Source organism: Euprymna scolopes, chromosome 40, assembly GCF_053919585.1.
Source record: "Euprymna scolopes isolate OS-2025 chromosome 40, ASM5391958v1, whole genome shotgun sequence".
NCBI lineage: Eukaryota > Metazoa > Mollusca > Cephalopoda > Sepiida > Sepiolidae > Euprymna > Euprymna scolopes.
This window is the reverse complement of record NC_136521.1, coordinates 3,529,545-3,547,486: the sequence shown is the minus strand read 5'-3', so window position 1 is coordinate 3,547,486 and position 17,942 is coordinate 3,529,545. Positions and strand designations below refer to the sequence as shown.

The following is a 17,942-nucleotide window of genomic DNA, read 5'->3' as shown; positions in this document are numbered from 1 at the left end:
TTTGCTACCCTCGCCCCTTGCTGATGTTTTGAAGTGAGTCGAACTTCCGTAAAAAGATCACAAAGATCGTGCCTAAGGATGTTTGAATTGAAAGACTTCAGCTTCGTTAGTCCTAGTTACTCATCATCCTCTACGATTGCAAGGTTTTTTACTCGGCCACTTAAAAAAGGCTAATGTGAATCAAGTATCAATATGTCAGATTTGAGTCGAAACTTGAAAATTCTGAAAGAGATGTTTAGTTGTTTTTTTTTAAATAATTGTCTCGTGTCTGCAGATCTTGCAACTAACAAAGATCGCGTCTATAGCTGTTTGATTTTAAAGATGGCAGGCTTGTTCGTCCTAGCTGCTCATCAACATATAATATTGCAAGTTTATTTACCCGGATACTGAAAAATGCTAGTTTAAATCAAATATCACTATGTAAAATTTGTGATACAATATGAGCATCCTGCAAAATAAGATCGAATGTTAGATCTTTAGAAATAAAAAAAACACTGCTTTTATGATGCGTGTATATTTTTTTTTATTGAAATTAAAGTCGAAGTTTTAAAGCAAATATTCAAATAATAATAATATTTATCTATTAAAACATTTCATTAATATAATTTGGTTATTCCGTTTTGATTTTCGATTCTTAGCTCTTCTTTACCAGGTGGAGTTACAGCGGCTCTTCAGGTAACTGCAGATCTTAGGGTGTCTGGAGAAACGGTTGTAAAGACCCATCATCTTGGGGTAGCTGCTGAACATGTTCTGGTTCTCCCTGAACATGTTTTCCATGCAACAATAGAACATCATGTCGCACCACATCATCTGGAAAAGAAGAAAAGTGGAAAAAATGTACGTTTTTATTTAAAACAATCACAAACATCCGGCAGTTATTAATCTAGCTTTAAACATTCGAACCAATTATACAAGGTGAAACGATAAAATTGTCGCCATAGAAAAGCCACCATGATTCCATTTCCGTTTAATGAAAACCAGCTTTCAGTTTTTTGTTGTAGACTATCTACAAGCTGGCTAGTTGTGTACAAATCCCAAGAGCGCTAGAAGCTTTTTATCATGTCTGAAAGTTACACAATCTTTAACGAGCGAGATCGGAGATGCGTCGCTGTACAACTCATACTCTCTACTTATCAAAGTTATGGCAATAGAATCATTGCCAGCACCCTTAAAGCGCATCGCTGGATTACCACGAATAACAGAGGCGTGCGCAGGGTGACGAAAACAAAGTTTATGGCCACAGTCATGGTCTTTAGTGTAGTTGCAAGTGCGGGCCATATCATGCCACTTCGAAGTCGGCTTGAAAGTCAACACCAAAATATACCTGGATGTGATGAGGAGTGTGGTGATCCCCTGGTGTAATCAGGTGGTCGCTGGCAGATCCTGGGTGTGGCAGCAGGACTCAACGCCGACATACAAGTGGAAAAAGACCAAGGCTTAGCTTTTGAAAGAATGCTACGACGTTATACCCTTATCTCACTGCCCCCCTCCTTTCCCGACTTGAACCCGCTGAACTACTTTTACGAAAAACACCCGTCTAGCTGAATCCACTGTGAAAAAATTTCCCCCACTCTATATATGTGCCTAAATCAAAACGCGGATTCCATGAACAAAGCTTCTTTCTTAGAACTGCACGCCTGTGGAACTCTGTTCCGTCTGCCTGCTTCCCTTCAGACTACAACTTGGATGTCTTCAAGTCCAATGTTAACAAATTCCTAATGAACCGCCCCCCCCAATTAAACACTTCATCAAATCTCCACACTAACGTAATGTACTTGCAATAACCCTTATCCCTGAGTGGCTTCCGGGCCTTGATAAGTGGTGATCACTGTGTAAAAAAAAAACAACAAAAAAAAAACTACTTTGTTTTGTGATACGTCGAGAATGTCACCAACATGATCTCGTACAGCACAAAAACCAGCCTGATCGCCGCCATCCGCCGAGTAGTCGCTGAGCTCCCACCGGCGCTTGTGGAAAAGACATGCTTTCACTTCCAGACGCGTATCCAGGCGACGATTTACGCTTAAGGCGGCTACATTGTGAAGATGTCAGCTCTACTACATAATCAAGTTACCTGAATTGATTGATTCGATAAAACTTTTAAAATAAAGCTGTAGTATTGTTTTCGCTAAGACGATAACTTTATCGTTTTACTTTGGATCTCTCATTAGAACAAATTATAGTTCAAAGATCCCAGAAGAATCCAATATTGAAGAACCAGATTCAGATTTACATCGGATCGTTTTTATTTTTACAAAGGAACTACCACTTATCAAGGTCCGGAGGTCACTCGAGGATAAAGGTTATTGTGTGTACGGTAGTAATGGAACAATATCCTAGTAATCGTTAGTAGTGGATTACTTGATGTTGTATTGCCGTGGTGTGTATATATTCTGTACATGTATACACGTGTATGTAACGAGTGTCTCATTGAATGTGCGTCTGTTCTTTATACATGTATTTACGTGTGATCAAAATGTCACAAAACAACTTATCTGGTGTATGTTCACATATAACGACAAATAAGGACGTCGTTTTGTCTTGCCAGACAAAGGAAGGACATACCTTCAACGAAATGGACGAATACCATTCTGTGGGCTTAGTAATTTGGCCAGTTCGGTAACACACTCGGCCCATCTATGATCTTGTTATACGAAAACCTTCAATGAAAATTCTACCACGAACAACAGACCTCGGGTTTTTTTTTGCCAACCTTTATTCCAGAATGTTGTTCCCATCTTGGAAAGGTTGAATGCTAATACACTCTTGTTTATATCTATTATCGATCTTGCCTCTGCTGGGTGCCATACCGTCTGTCAACCGTCGCTCACGGCTGTCCCTTACGAACTGCTTACCTACAAACTTTCTAAGGTGTCTGTAAACTCGTTACATCATGTAGCTAAGTAACCAAAAATTATTGCCTGATCTTTTGTCAGGTATCTTTGTTTATTAAAATCAAACACTCCTATTTTGTTAAACATCTTTCTAAACATCTTATTGTTTTGCATATTTCTGCTTAATTCCTTTGACATAAAATTCCAGTCCTATTTCAAAACATTCTTCCGTTATCAAAACACTTCGTTATTTCCATAACATTTTCACCCGTTCAAATGTCGGCCACTCACCTCTCTACCCGAGGCATCCAAGATTGCCCGATTATAATATAATATTGTGACCCTTGTAATTTCGGAAAATGTTTGGACATTATTAATGACCTTGTTACCAGCTGTAGATGTAGGTACCTACTTACATTAGTGTCTGTAAAATATTATGTTTTACAATATTATTTAAAATAAACATTTAGTTGAAACAGCTGGAAAATCTAAAATACTTTTACACAGTGGATGCAACAAATATCCGATACAAAGCAAAAAGTTGCTTTATTTTTATTACACAAAACAAAACAATAACAAAGTGCTATTGTAATGTAATTTTGTATGATACTAGCAGGGGTTCCCGGCGTTGCTCGGGTGTTTGGAGGTGTATGCTGTGCAAAAAAAGCAAAAAAACAAAAAAATGGTTAATTTTTTAAAACTTTGACCCCTATTATGACCCCTTAAAATTTATAGTTTCGGGCTCAAATCACTTTATTAAGTTAGATCCAGGTTCAAGGAACCTATATCTAAAATTTCAAGTGTCTAGACCCAAGATTGTCGGAGGAGTTTGGTAGAGTTATTAAAGGTCAAATCGTTGAAATTTGTCCCCTTAACAGCAAAAATTCTGGCTGACACCCGTCACATCGATTTTCCCAAATCTCAGTACCCGGTATTTCAAATTTCGAGTCTATAGACTAAAAATTGACAGAGTTATTGCGTAGGGAAATGTACACAGACAGACAGACACGTTCACTTTTATAGATATATAGATATACAAATCTCGTATCAAAATCATACAAAAATACATTAGAATAGCACTTTGTTATTATTTTTGTTTTCATGTAATAAAATTAATTACTTTTTTGCTTTGTATCGAATACTTATTGCACCCACTCAATGTGGCTTGGCAAACATTTAAGTCGTTAATAAATCCATATACTGGGTGGTCGCTAGAAAAGCGGGAAATTTGAAGGTCAGCTTAGTTCATGAATAAAATACGTGATTGCTATTTTTGTGCCGTGTGAGTGTCGTAAAAATAGATCATTTGACGCTGCAGTGAAATACACGGACGATATTTTGAGTATCTATGAGTATAAGATAACATTTGCCTTTGAAAAACTTTGTAAAAATTATTCTTTGTAAAAATAAATCGTCCTTTGACAAATTTCCCTCTTTTTTAGCGACCACGCTGTACATAAACACACACACACACACACACACACACACACACACACACACACACACACACACATACACACACACACACACACATATATATGCATTTATTTTGTGTTTATATCTACGTGGTTGGATGTGTGGACTTAACATAAAGTGGTGCGAGAGAATAAAGTTTATACGCACCTGATCACCCATGAAGTACTGACTGCCTCCATTGCGCATGCACAGGCTCCTCTCCATGAAGGGCATGACGCGGTTGAATGTGTTCATGTATCTCCAGTACATGTAGTTCTGAGGAAAAAGAAACAATATATATTTCCGTTCTGAGTCTTCCAAATTGGTCAGTTTCAATTCTATATATAAATCCCGGTTACTACGTTGAAAAAGACAATTTGAATGAACAAAATTATTATTATTTTTTTGATTTAAAAATATTATGCCGAAACTTGATCAGTAAGTGATCAAAAAAGAAATCCGATCATTAATTGGATAGGCGCCCTGTACACTGATCGCTGTAAAACCGCAAGCCTAATTCCTATCTATCTATCTATCTATCTATCTATCTATCTATCTATCTATATATATATATATCTATTTGTCTATCTATCTATCTATATATCTATTTGTCTATAAAAGTGAGAATATATGTGTGAAAACCACTTCTTAACCTATATACCCAAATAATTTTTTAGGTATAGACTTGAACTTTGGTATATAGGGTATTCAGACACATGGAAAAAATTTCATCCGTTTTCATCCTGAAAAAAAAAGGCTGCTAAGGGGTCGAAATTGAAAAATTGGTACATGAGAGTTATCGGACTTTTGACCACTTTTTAACGAGGTTTGAAAACGCTTTTTATAGATCGTGGCAAGCTGGTCTAATGGTTATTGTACTTGACTCACTGTCTTTAGGTTTTGTTTTCGATCTCAGCCTGAGTGTTTTTATTTACTTACAAGAAATGAACATAATACTCGCAAGAACATGCCTCAGTTACTTTCTGTTTTTGGTAGGTCAATTTTTAAAACGAATTTGGCGTTAGGATTAATACCTGCGGCATTTCTGTTTATAATAAATAAGAATTTTGATAAAAATAGGAATTGGTTTAATATTGAATTTTTTGGATTATTAGATGATGTAACTAAAAAACTCTATTCTAAAATTCGGTAAACTGCACGAAATTTCAACAGAACCATTATTTATCTTTGTTTTTGTACTGTTAGCCATTATCGGGTTGATGTCTTAATTTTATTCAAGAATTGGGGGTGGGGAACATGTACCTAAAACTGCACTGAAGATTCCCGAAAGGATGAAACACTAGTGTCTGTAGGTATTTAATTATTATAATAAAAAATAATTATGACAGCCCTTTAAGAAACTCGTTTCGTATCGTTGAGCACTTTCAGTTGAATTAAAGTCGGTCAATTCAGCTCTTATGCATAGATCATCGTATAAGTATTAGATCACTCTCTGACTGACGTAAAGTACATTTACAATTAAAATGTTTAAATTCAACGTTATTTCACGCGGATAATGGTAGCCGAATGGATTAGGTCTTCGCTAACCGAGACAGAGGTGTTGCGGGGTTCGAATCGTTCGACTGGTATTAATCGTGACACCCTGTACCGAAGACTCCCGAAAGGATGAAACACTAGTGTCTGTAGGTATTAAATTATTATAATAAAAAATAATTATATATATATATATATATATATATATGTATATATATATTGTCATTTAATCATTATGTGCTCTGTAATTACATTGCGTTTTGTAAATAAGGATTGGTATATATAAAATGGAAAATATAAGTGAATAAAGAAATTTCATATATATATATTTATATATATAAATATGTGTGAGTTGTGTATATGCTATCATTTATTTTTTCAATTCAAGGAAAAATATTTAGTGAATTTTAGTATTAAATGAAACACGTGTAAGACAAACATATCAGGGTTTAAATGTTTACTATCTATTTTTGATTTAGGAAAACAATTAATAAACGAAGAATAATAGAAATATGCTGATTCATTTAAGAGTTTCATTTGTTTTAATGAATATTTATACATGGTACAATATTGTTTTATTTGGACATGCGCGATGTTTTCTTTGACAAAGGTTTATAATTCTTAGAATATTATATATATATAAATACACACACACACACACACACACACACACACACATATATGTAGATAAACATATATATATGCGAGTGTGTGTATGCATCTTGATTACCGCTTCTAATGATAGAAAAAAACACACATACACACACACACACACACACACATACACACACACACACACACATATATATATATATATATATATATATATATATATATATATATATATATATATATACCTATGCGAGTGTGTGCGTATGTGTCCGTGTTTTAATTACCCATTCCAATGATGAAAACAAATACACAGACACACACACACAAACAAACAGACACACACGAGCACACACACACGCACATATATATGTAAACTTATGTACATATATTTATGTATATAAACATATATATGAGAGTGTTTGTATGTGTCCATGTTTTGATTACCCCTTTTAAAAATGACGAAAAAAAGTACGGAAATGTAATAAAAATCACCGACTATGTTTGGTTATTATCTAGAGTAAAATTTAGTATCGTTTGCACTTAGGATCGAACCTTCAGCTCACAGAAAAGTTTTACTTAGAACTTGCGGACCTGTGGCACTATGACAAAGCTTCTATTCAACAATCAATAAAATTTGAAATAATCTATAAATATAAAAGCGAAAATGTATGTATGCATGTATGTATGTATGTATGTATGTATGTATGTGTGTGTGTTCGCTTTTTCTGTGTGTCTACAAAAGGCTTCTTTCAGAGAAGCGGTCGCTCGCTTCACAACTTTTTAAAACTTTTTATATCACATAAAAATCGTAATATCTCACAGTTAACAACGAAGCTCGCCTGTCTATTTAATTTGCTCGATTCGGGAATATAAATATTCAACATTTGTCGCTCGGCGCATGTGGGTTAGTATTTTTCCTATAACATCTTGGGGGGGGGGGAGCGTTCAGCAGTAGATTAAATCCCGCAGTCAAACTTGACCTCATTAACTTATTAAAACGGGCACCTGCTAAATCCAAGTAATTAAATAAATTCAAACGTGTTTCCGTTAGCATCTCGCGGTGAGGCAATGGGTAACGTCGCACGTTTTTTTTTCACACTTTAATTTACAAATTTGCCTCCACGGTTCGGGTTCGATTCTTATACTTACTTTTTTAACCCCCCCCCCCCGACACACCTGCAAACACCCGGGAAACGCCTGGTACCCCTCGCTAGTTTAATATAAACTACTTAGAAATAAAAAACAAAGTTTCAATTAATAATGAATATTCTATAATAACCGGTTACTTACATCGTAGTTCTTGCAGTTGCCTTCACCGCCGAAACCGTAGTCGTTCATGTTGTACTGTGGGAAAAAAGAGAAACAATTTATAAATTTATTACAATATTTGTATAAATATACATGGAGCCATTACAACCTATTTGTATTCAAATACTCCGACGAACTTACTGCATTCGTAATCGCAAAACGTTAATAAACAGACCAGAAGAAATATTACAGCAGACGTAAGACTGTTTTTCCCTTACAGCTTTACACTTCAAATTAACTGCATCTAACAACCCTTCTTGCTATCTGAATTGATTTTCTCGGACTATATCCAATCATGCAAAAAATTTAAAGTTAAAGTAAAACATATATATATATATATATATATATATATATATATATATATATATATATATAGTAAGTTATAAAATATATATGGCGATTAAGCTACACTGAATATTCCGCATTTCATCCACTCTAGGATTCTTCAGGCTTATGCGCATAACCTGAAGAATCCTAGAGTGGATGAAACGCGGAATATTCAGTGTAGCTTAATCGCCATATATATTTTATAACTTACTAACTAGCTCTACCTACGTATTGAGCACTTTTGAAGTAAATACTTCAAGTTTACGCATAAATTTATACTTTCGTATATAAATTTTATGTGAGTAAATGAAGTAGTTATATATACATAGTAAGTTATTAAATGTATATGGCGATTAAGCCACACTGAATATTCCGCGTTTCACCCACTCTAGGATTCTTCAGGCTTATGCGCGAATTCTGTGGTTGTTTGTCGTTTTTTGAAGAATCATAGAGTGGATGAAACGCGGAATATTCAGTGTAGCTTAATCGCCATATACATTTTATAACTTACTAACTAGCTCTACCTACGTATTGAGCACTTTTGAAGCAAATACTTAAAGTTTACGCATAAATCTATAGTTTCGTATATTAATTTTATGTGAGTAAAATAAGTAGTTATATATATATGTGTGTGTGTGTGTGTGTGTATAAAATGTATGTAAACGTTATTCATATTTTGTACGCAATATATATTGAGCACTGCCGTAAATGTATCCCGCCCGCCACTTAAATGACTATAAAGCGAGGCTCGCTGTTGTTTGATTGTTTGTTTGTTTGTTGAGATCATTTGCGAGCACCGCTCCTATGGGCTAGTCGGTAGAACTGCCGACTATCAACGTGATGGTCGTAGGTTAGGGAAAGCTGCTAGTCTAGCCGCACTGACGAGATGTGAAACAACGGAACAGTACTATATATGGATTACTATATATTTAAGCCCCTCCTCTTATGGTAGAGCACTGTCGTAAATGTATTTCACCTGCCACTTAAATGGCTGGAAAGCGAAGTTCGTTGTTTGTTTGTTTGTAAATAAACAAGCAGTTCGAGCACCGTAAAAGCAGTGGGCAAGTATTTATCTAAATGGACATTTGATGAGATCATTTGCGAGCACCGCTCCCAAGGGCCAGTGAGTAGAACTGCCGATATCAAAGCGATGGTCGTAGGTTCAATCCTTGGCTAGGAAAAGACGTTTGTTTATCTAGCCGCACTGACGAGTTTTGATACAACGAAACAGTACTGTATATATATATATATATATATATATATATATATATATGTATATATAATTAAAATCTTGATATTTTAAATTTGTCAAATTTAAGGAAGGTATACACCATTTTAATTCTTCAACAAGGAGTACAAATAAAACAAGAAAAACCTTAATACATGGAGTTTCGAAGAAAGCAATACTTCTCATCAGAGGGGGAAGGTTTTCAAAATATAAAATAAATATTGCAGGTTAATGCGTCACAGCAAACAAGCAATATGAAATTTTTCATATTTGCAAACAAAAAGTCATTTAACAGTTTTTAGACAACTGTTAGGGATTCCAAGAGTTTGGGAAAGCAAGAAATGGGGAAAAGGGTAAAAAAGGATATCATATGATAAAGATCCAATTATATATATATATATATATATATATATATATATATATATATATATATATATATATATATATATATATATCAACGTACTTTGGGGTGATTGCGCCAAATCTGGAGGTAATTTCGTCAACTAAAAAATTGCTCTTTATATGTGTGGTTGTCAAAAGAGCTCTTTTAGCTAGTTGGCGCAATTATTCCGGACTTGGTGCACTTAGGCTAATCTATTTCCTTATATAATTGTTGAAATATAAGGTTGGTGCAAAAATGATGTTGTTTTTATATATAGTTGAACGTCAAAGAAAAAAATACATTAATTTTGCAACCTAATGCTTGATAGGAAACGTTGATTTAAAATTAATAACTCACCCTGAAACGTCCGTTTTTCCAGTGGTAGTACCTCATGTAATCGTGCATGATTTCATAGAAGCAATCAGCGATGTAGTCACACCTGAACATGTCCATGGGGCTCTTGGGGTAGAAATCTGTTGATATTAATTTGGGATACTTACTATTAACGAGGAAATATTATAACGATTAGAAATCGCAATTTAGCTTTAAAAGTTGTTTTTTTTCACTAAATATACCATAATATAATCGATTAAAAGTAATATGGTTAAGCTTAAACATGGAAAAGTAAAGGACTGGTTGTTAAAATTGGAAAAGAAAAGGACAAGATATTCTAGTAAAAAATATCATAAATTTATAACTTAAAATATTGCAGCATTAAGAAATTTTAAATTCAATTTACCAGTTTGAAGAACTTGTCCTTTACTTTTCCATGTTTAAATTTTAGCCATATTACTTTTCATGTTCGCATTTTCTATTGTAATCCATGGGTTTTCCAGGTTTCCAATGAATTCATTTTTTCTTTGTTTAATTAAATTTTTTGCCCCCCCCCTAAACACATATGTACGGCACTAGCCTGCTTTCAATACCCCCCAATTATACAACTTTCATCCTTTCATTCTCTCTGTTTCACTTATTACTTTTCTTTTCGAGACAGCAGTGAATTAGTAGCAACAATAGTCGCTTAAATAAGCGAGCGGTGAAGTTTAACGCAGTTCTAAATGACTAAAAGTGCCACTTAACCATATATTCAAACAGCATTAAGATGGAATGCGTTTGGAACAGAAAACCATATAACAATATTATTTACAATGTAACACTCGTTTGTAAAATTTTTTTTATAAAGCAATTGAATTGACTTACTGTATTCACGGGCCAAGTACCTGCAAATGGCCATGGTTTCGGGCATCATATCGCCATTGTCAAACTGCATACAGGGCAAGTAGTTACAGGGAAAATCTGAAAGAGAGATTAAAAATGGAATAAAATAATTTTTTTTTTTGCAAAAATTGTATATAAATCTTCTGTCTGTCTTTCTGTCAGTCTCCATTTGATTAAAAATGGAATAAAATTTTTTTTTTTTGCAAAAATTGTATATAAATCTTCTGTATGTCTTTCTGTCTGTCTCCATTTGATTAAAAATGGAATAACATTTTTTTTTTTTTGCAAAAATTGTATATAAATCTTCTGTCTGTCTTTCTGTCAGTCTCCATTTTTTAAACTTCATCTCCTCCTAGATGCGGAGCAGCGCGTGGCAGGTCAAATGACGTTGAAGTTCCATTTTTTCTTTCTTTTGTTGAAACTTTTATATTTTAATTTCTTGTGCGCGGTTTGAAAATGTTCCTCCTCGTGGTCGACAAGTTTGTTTTTTTTAGAGAAAAATTATTTTTCGTGCGTGCCGTGGACTTGTGTGTGAGAGTTTAGTTTACCGCGTGTTTCGTTCAAACTCATTCATTTCATTTTAAAATAACGGGATCATCATCATTTGTTGCGGACCAGAATATAAATATCCTAACTCGCTACAAAAGAAAATAATGAAACGAATGAAGGAAAAAAAACAAAAAAACAACTCAATTGCTGAATAAAATAAACATGTCGTTTATTTTCTGTCAAAATTAAATAGTTTAGGTGTAACACGTGTTCATTCAGGCGTTGACGACTACATGCGTGGAAAAGAATGGGATGAAGTCGAGGACGAGAAATGGCCATTCCGATTGTAGAAAGGGAAATAGAAAGGGAGTGTTGGCCTCAGCAAAACAGTGCGTTCATGATAGCAGTCGTCCACGTGGAAAAGTCTTCAAGCCAAGAGCTATGGACGCTGAACTTGCCTGGTTGACGAACCCAGGCAAAAAGGGAAGAAAGAGGAAGTGGACTTTTATATCGGGGTGAGTGTTCTCACTACGCATGTCTAGAATTCCTTTCAGGGGAAGTGACGTTTCCCATGTGTGCGTACATGTGCGCGTATGTGTGCGTATATGTGTGTACGTTAGCATGTGTGTGTGTGTGCACGTGAATGTGAGTGTATATACGTGAACGTGAATATATATACGTGTCTGTGCGTATGTGCGTGCGTACATGTGGGTGTATGTATGAGGATGTGTATATGCGTGCGTGTGTGTGCGTATGTGCGTGTGTGTGTGTATATGACCAGAGTATACCACTCTATACAAGGACCGCCAAGACATCCGGATACCATGAATTCATCTCATTTCATTTTATCTTCATTTATGTCATCTATGACCCCTAAAAGATACAATGAATTTTAAATATATTTTCTTTTCTGTGCTAAATGATAATATTATTTCGAATTAGTTGTAATATTTGCTAATGACTTCTGAGGAGATGATCTACATCGAAAATCCATGGATTAAGAAATAAAAATCGAAACTGTATTCTTTATTCAAAGAATGAATTTCTGCTCTGAAAATAGATGTTTATCTGAATGAAATTTAAACAAAAAACTATATATATATATATATATATATATATATATATATATATATATATATATATATACACGTTAACGTTAGTTCATTTTTAGCGATTTTATATTCAGCTGACGATAGCTCAAACGGTAACGACTAAGATCTCAAAACAACCGAAGCACCAAGGAAACTCATCCTTATCAATATCATGAAGGTATAAAGATAGAAAATTGTGTTTCTTGTCGATTTTAATATTTAATCCTTATCGATATTCTATCATTTTATAAGATTAAAAAATAAAGCAAAGATCCTATGGCTTATATCGGAACGCAAATAGCAAGACAGTAAAGTATACGAAGTATGAAACAAGGAAATGTACAGTTAGATTTTATTTTGATATAATTTTTTTTACATGGGGATCACCACTTATCAAGGCCCGTAAGCCACTCGGGGATAAGGGTTATTTTGTGTACAATAATCAATGGGATAATATCGTAGTAATAGTTGGTATTGGAGATTTGATAAAGCGTCTTACTTAAGGGGGCGATTAATCAGGAATTTGTTTATGTTGGACTTGAAGACGTCAAAGTTGTAGTCACGTGGGAAACAGGCAAACGGAAGAGAATTCCACAGGCGTGCACTTCTCAGAAAAAAAGCTATGTTCATGGAATCTACGTTTTGATTTAGGCACGGATAAAGAGTGGGGGAAATTACTGACAGTGGTTTTAGCTAGACGGGTGTTTATCATGAAGGATTGGCGAGGGGGGACCAGAGATTGGAGCTCGGACGAGCACTTGCTATGGAAATAACGATAAAACAAAGACAGGCACACAACGTCTCTTCTGTTGGAGCGAGGTTGCAGGGAAGAGAAGAGAGCATCTCCCAATAAGCCACGAAGTCTATTTTGTACTTTGTCAAGGCAGGATAGGCTGGTTTTTGAAGCTCCAGCCCAGATGTGACAGTAGTACTCCATCTTTGGACGTACTTGGCTTTTATAGAGATAGAGAATTGCATAAGTAGTGAGATATATTCTGGAGCGGTAGAAGGATCCTACCATTTTCCAAGCGGCCCGGGCAACATACTTTATATACGTGTTCCATTTCAGATCAGGAGTAAAGGTCAAACCCAGGAGCTTCTTATGACGTTTTTTCTTCATATTTTGTTAATGTTTCCCACTCTCCCGGTGCTTAAGCGGCCCTTGCTGGTAGAAATATGAATGGTATACACTGACACCGGTTGATTCATTTTCAGTTCAAGTTTAATCAACAACTTATACATTTCTTTTATTTGCGGACTGTTATCCTAATCTTCATAGTGGTTGTTTTACGATGTTTTGTCCAACTATTTCTCTGGCCTTCCGATAATAAAATAATGTCAATTTACTACTGACTCCACGACGGAAGACCAGGTAAAAATGAAAAACTAGATTTTTAAGACCAAAAAATTATAACCTTGATCGCCCTTTCATGGCACAATGGATAGAGGCGTTGATTCTCTACGGTTCCAGGTGAGCATTGTCTGAAGATTACGGTTTCAAACTTACCCAAAGCCGGCCAGAGGATTAGTTGGGCAAAACGTGGTGATACAACAACTAAGGAAGGCAGTACTTAGTTAAGAACTCAGCATTCCTATCCTGTTGAGATTAACCACCTGACGAAGGGCAGAGGAATAGTTGGCCGAAACGTCTTGAAACAGCAACTATGAAAATGACGATAACAGCTCGCAAATAAACAAATAATTATACAAATTACTCATCTCAAAGGAGGTTTAATGTTGCAATATTTTAAGTAATAAACTTATTATATTTTTACTAGAATATCTTGTCCTTTACTTTTCCAGTTTTAACAACAAGTCCTTTACTTTTCCATGTTTAAATTTTAACCATATTATTTATTATGCTTGCATTTTGCTATTGTAATCCATGATTTTTCCCGGCTTCCAGTAAATTAATTAATCATTTGTTTAAATAGAGTCTTATTTTTTTTTTGCTCCTATAAACATAACATACACATATGTAATAACAATGTACGGCACTCGTCTGCTTTCATTCTCTCTGTTTCACTTGCTACTTCTCTTTTTGCGACAGCAGTGAATTAGTAGCAACACTAGTCGGTCATAAAAACCGTCGCTCACGTCCTTACGAATTTTTACGATTTTGAATACCAGTATATTCATTATAAATTTTGTTTTACTGACCGAAAATTGTAATTTTTTTTTCACAATGTAGCTGGGAAGGTGGTCTATAAACTGTAATAATTGTTTGGAATTTGGTCGAAAAATGAGCAAGCGGTAAAGCTTTAAAGCAGTTCTAAATGACTAAAACTGCCACTTATCCATATATTCAAACACTACCGTGTTCGAATGATATATATATATATATATATATATATATATATATATATATATATATATATATATATATTGCTTCACTTTTTGTTATCAAATAAGATCTTTGACTTACGTGCAGTTTCATCAAATACTTTTGTATGCAAAATCCGATCCCGCATTTTGCTAATTCCTACCCTCTGATGAGAAGGAAAGTATTTCTTCGAAACTCCGCGGATTAAGTGTTTCCTTTTAAGATTAAATATGTTTTTAACTCTTTTTCAAAGTGTTTTTAACATGTTTTATTAACTATTTGCTCTTATATATATATATATATATATATATATATATATATATATATATATATATATATATATATATATATATACCTTACATCATAATAGTTCTGCGTTGCATGCTAATTAGGATGAAAACTGTTGGGTTTTGCTGTTTTCCGACATAGTCGCTGAGGGTACACACGTTCAACAAGTTCTTCGGAGCACAGTCTATTGTAATACAAACACATGGATTCAATTTAGCCTAAGAATTTCGCATTATGATGTAAAGACACTAAAAATGTCACTTTCTGATCGATTTCTATAATCAAGTTCGGAAAATTAAGATAGCAACACTGACTTACCATTCCTGCAACGATCCCAGTCAGAGAATTCATATCTCTTGTCCATGTATTTGACGCCAGCCATGGCCATCATCATTCGAAGGATCTCGGCACGTCCGCGGCCATTGAAATAATGGAGGGTGTAGTTAGGCATGGTGGAGTGGTTTTCGGCTTGTTGACTACCAAAAAGAGAACGAACTGTTGCGGTTCGAGTGTCTGTAAATCTTCTCTGACGACAAGATGTAAGGAAACTTCTTATTTATAGTCTCAGAGTTTGGTTCCAAATCGGACAAGGACACCTATTCATTATTCTTCATTTGTTTGGATTTAATTTCGTTTGTACTTTACGCGCTGTTTGACTAATTCATATAGACTAATTGTTTTGGCGAAAGCGGTTGCACTATGCCAAGATGTCCTTTCAAATTAGGATATGCGGATTTTTTTTAAAAAGAATTCTTTTTATCAAGATATACAAAGTAAACTATAATCAATCTCTTTAAGATTGTGGATACGGTTTTAATATTGTTGTTTTGCTTGTTTTTTGTTTTGTTTTGTTTTAGAGCAAATCAATTATTTTCGGGTTATTTTAATGCCAAATTCTGACATTTTGGTATTTTTGCTAAAAGTTCTTTATATCTTCTTTTAATGCCAAATCTTGTAATTATCGTACACGCTTTTGACGTTCATGTTTTCTTACATAACAAATATTTATTCATTTGATGTGGTTGTTTATTTTTACGGCATATCAACCCTTTTTGGATTATTTAATGACAAATCCGTTAGTTTTGGTAAAAAGTTTTAATGTTTCGAGTTTTTAATATTGCCAAATACTTATTCATTGTGTTTGGTTTAGTTGTTTTGTTTTACGTCATATCGACCCTTTTTTGATTATTTAATTACAATTCCGTTAGTTTTGGTAAAGGTCTCAACGCTTCAAGTTTTTAACATCACTGCTGATGCAATTCTCTATCTATATAAGAGCCAGATACGTCCAAGGATGGAGTAATGTTGCCACATATGGGCAGGAGCTGCTAGAAAAGACTTGTCCTGCCTTGATAGGGTTCAAAATAGACTTCGTGGCCTGGTGGGAGATGTCCTTTTCTCTTCGCTGCAACCTCTATCTCACAGAAGATATGTTGCGAGTTTGTCTCTGCTTTATCGTTATTTTCATGGAAAGTGTTCGACTGAGCTTCAGTCTATGGTCCCCCCTCGCCAAACTTTCACAAGAAACACTAGACTAGCTGAAAACACTATCAATAATTTTCCCCACTCTTTATCTGTGCCTAAACCTAAACATAGATTCCATGATCAAAGCTTCTTTCTTAGAACTGCACGCCTGTGAAATTGTCTTCCGTTTTCCTGCTTTCCAGCTGTCTATTATATGGTTGTCTTCAAGTCCAACGTGAACAAATTTCTGATGAGCTGTTCCATATAAGTTAACAAATTTACCGAACTTCCATTACTATTGATTACTATATTGTCCTTTTGACTACTCTACACTCTTTAACCCTTATCCTTGAGTGGCCGATCGGCCTTGATAAGTGGTGACGACTATGTAAAAAAAAATATTATCCATAGTCTTTGGCCGGTTGTTTTTTTTAGAGCATATCAATTCTTTGCCACGTTGTGCAATGTTAAATTGTCATTCGGTAAAATTATTTATGGTTCAAATTCTTTATATTTTCAAACATTTATTCAACGTCTTTGGTTTGATTGTTTTTATTTTTTAAAAATTTTTACCAAATTAGTCTACCAGGCAAATTATTATTTCTTTATGATATATCTTTAATAGAGGATTGGTTCTATAATAATACATACGCAATCGGCATAAATTAAAATATCATGTTTAAGCGTACTGTACGACCGGGCAACGCCGACCGTCCAGCTAGTATATGTATATATGTTAGAAAAAAAATGTGTCTCGGTCGGTCGTCAATTGAACTCCGGTTAGATTTCTCGAAACAGTAAAAATGAGTTTGCAAAATCAGTTGAATTAAAAAACAATAAAAAAAAATAAATAAAAATTAATCTTTTTGTGCTGGTTATATCTCTCCTCCTTCCTCGCACCCTTCCCTGCCCCACTCTCTATTTCTCTCGTTTGTTTTTTTGTTTATTTTCCTATTGCTGATAATCGACTACTACTTTCGGGACAAGATCAAAGTGTAGTATCTGTTCCGGCAGATACTGCAGGCTATGACTAGCTATGACTAGCAAAGACCAGATGTGGGGCCGGCCCCACATGCCTGACCATTAACCAGCTCCCATTTCCCATCTCTCGGGAGCTGGTCCCCTTTTTCCCTTTCCCCTCCCTTCACTCCTCACATTAAAAATCGGCCTTGTGCCTAATTTGCTCGGTGGGGGAGCAAATAAATACCATCTGTTCCGGCAGATGCTGCACTTAAGATAATTTGTACCAGTCAATGGAGGGGAAACCCTCTATACTGGGACAATTATTATTTTTGGTAACCAGAGTGCCCCCTTTTTGCCTACTTTTAGGGGAGCTGGTTTTTACCTCACATTAAAAACGGCCGTGTGCCTAATTTGCTCAGTGGGGGAGCAAATAAATACCATCTGTTCCGGCAGATACTGCAAGCTA

At 34.9% G+C, this 17,942-nt stretch overlaps 1 protein-coding gene across 1 annotated transcript; it reads right to left on the bottom strand.

The window, feature by feature from the left end:
* Positions 1–645: 645 nt before the first annotated feature.
* LOC145265294 (S-crystallin SL20-1-like) lies at positions 646–15,500 on the bottom strand. The gene is made up of 6 exons (XM_080121071.1): positions 15,368–15,500; positions 10,841–10,936; positions 9,998–10,113; positions 7,686–7,739; positions 4,458–4,565; positions 646–810 (listed from the first exon to the last, which is right to left on the bottom strand). The coding sequence occupies exons 1-6, from the start codon at positions 15,498–15,500 to the stop codon at positions 646–648; spliced, it is 672 nt and encodes a 223-aa protein (XP_079977197.1).
* Positions 15,501–17,942: the final 2,442 nt, after the last annotated feature.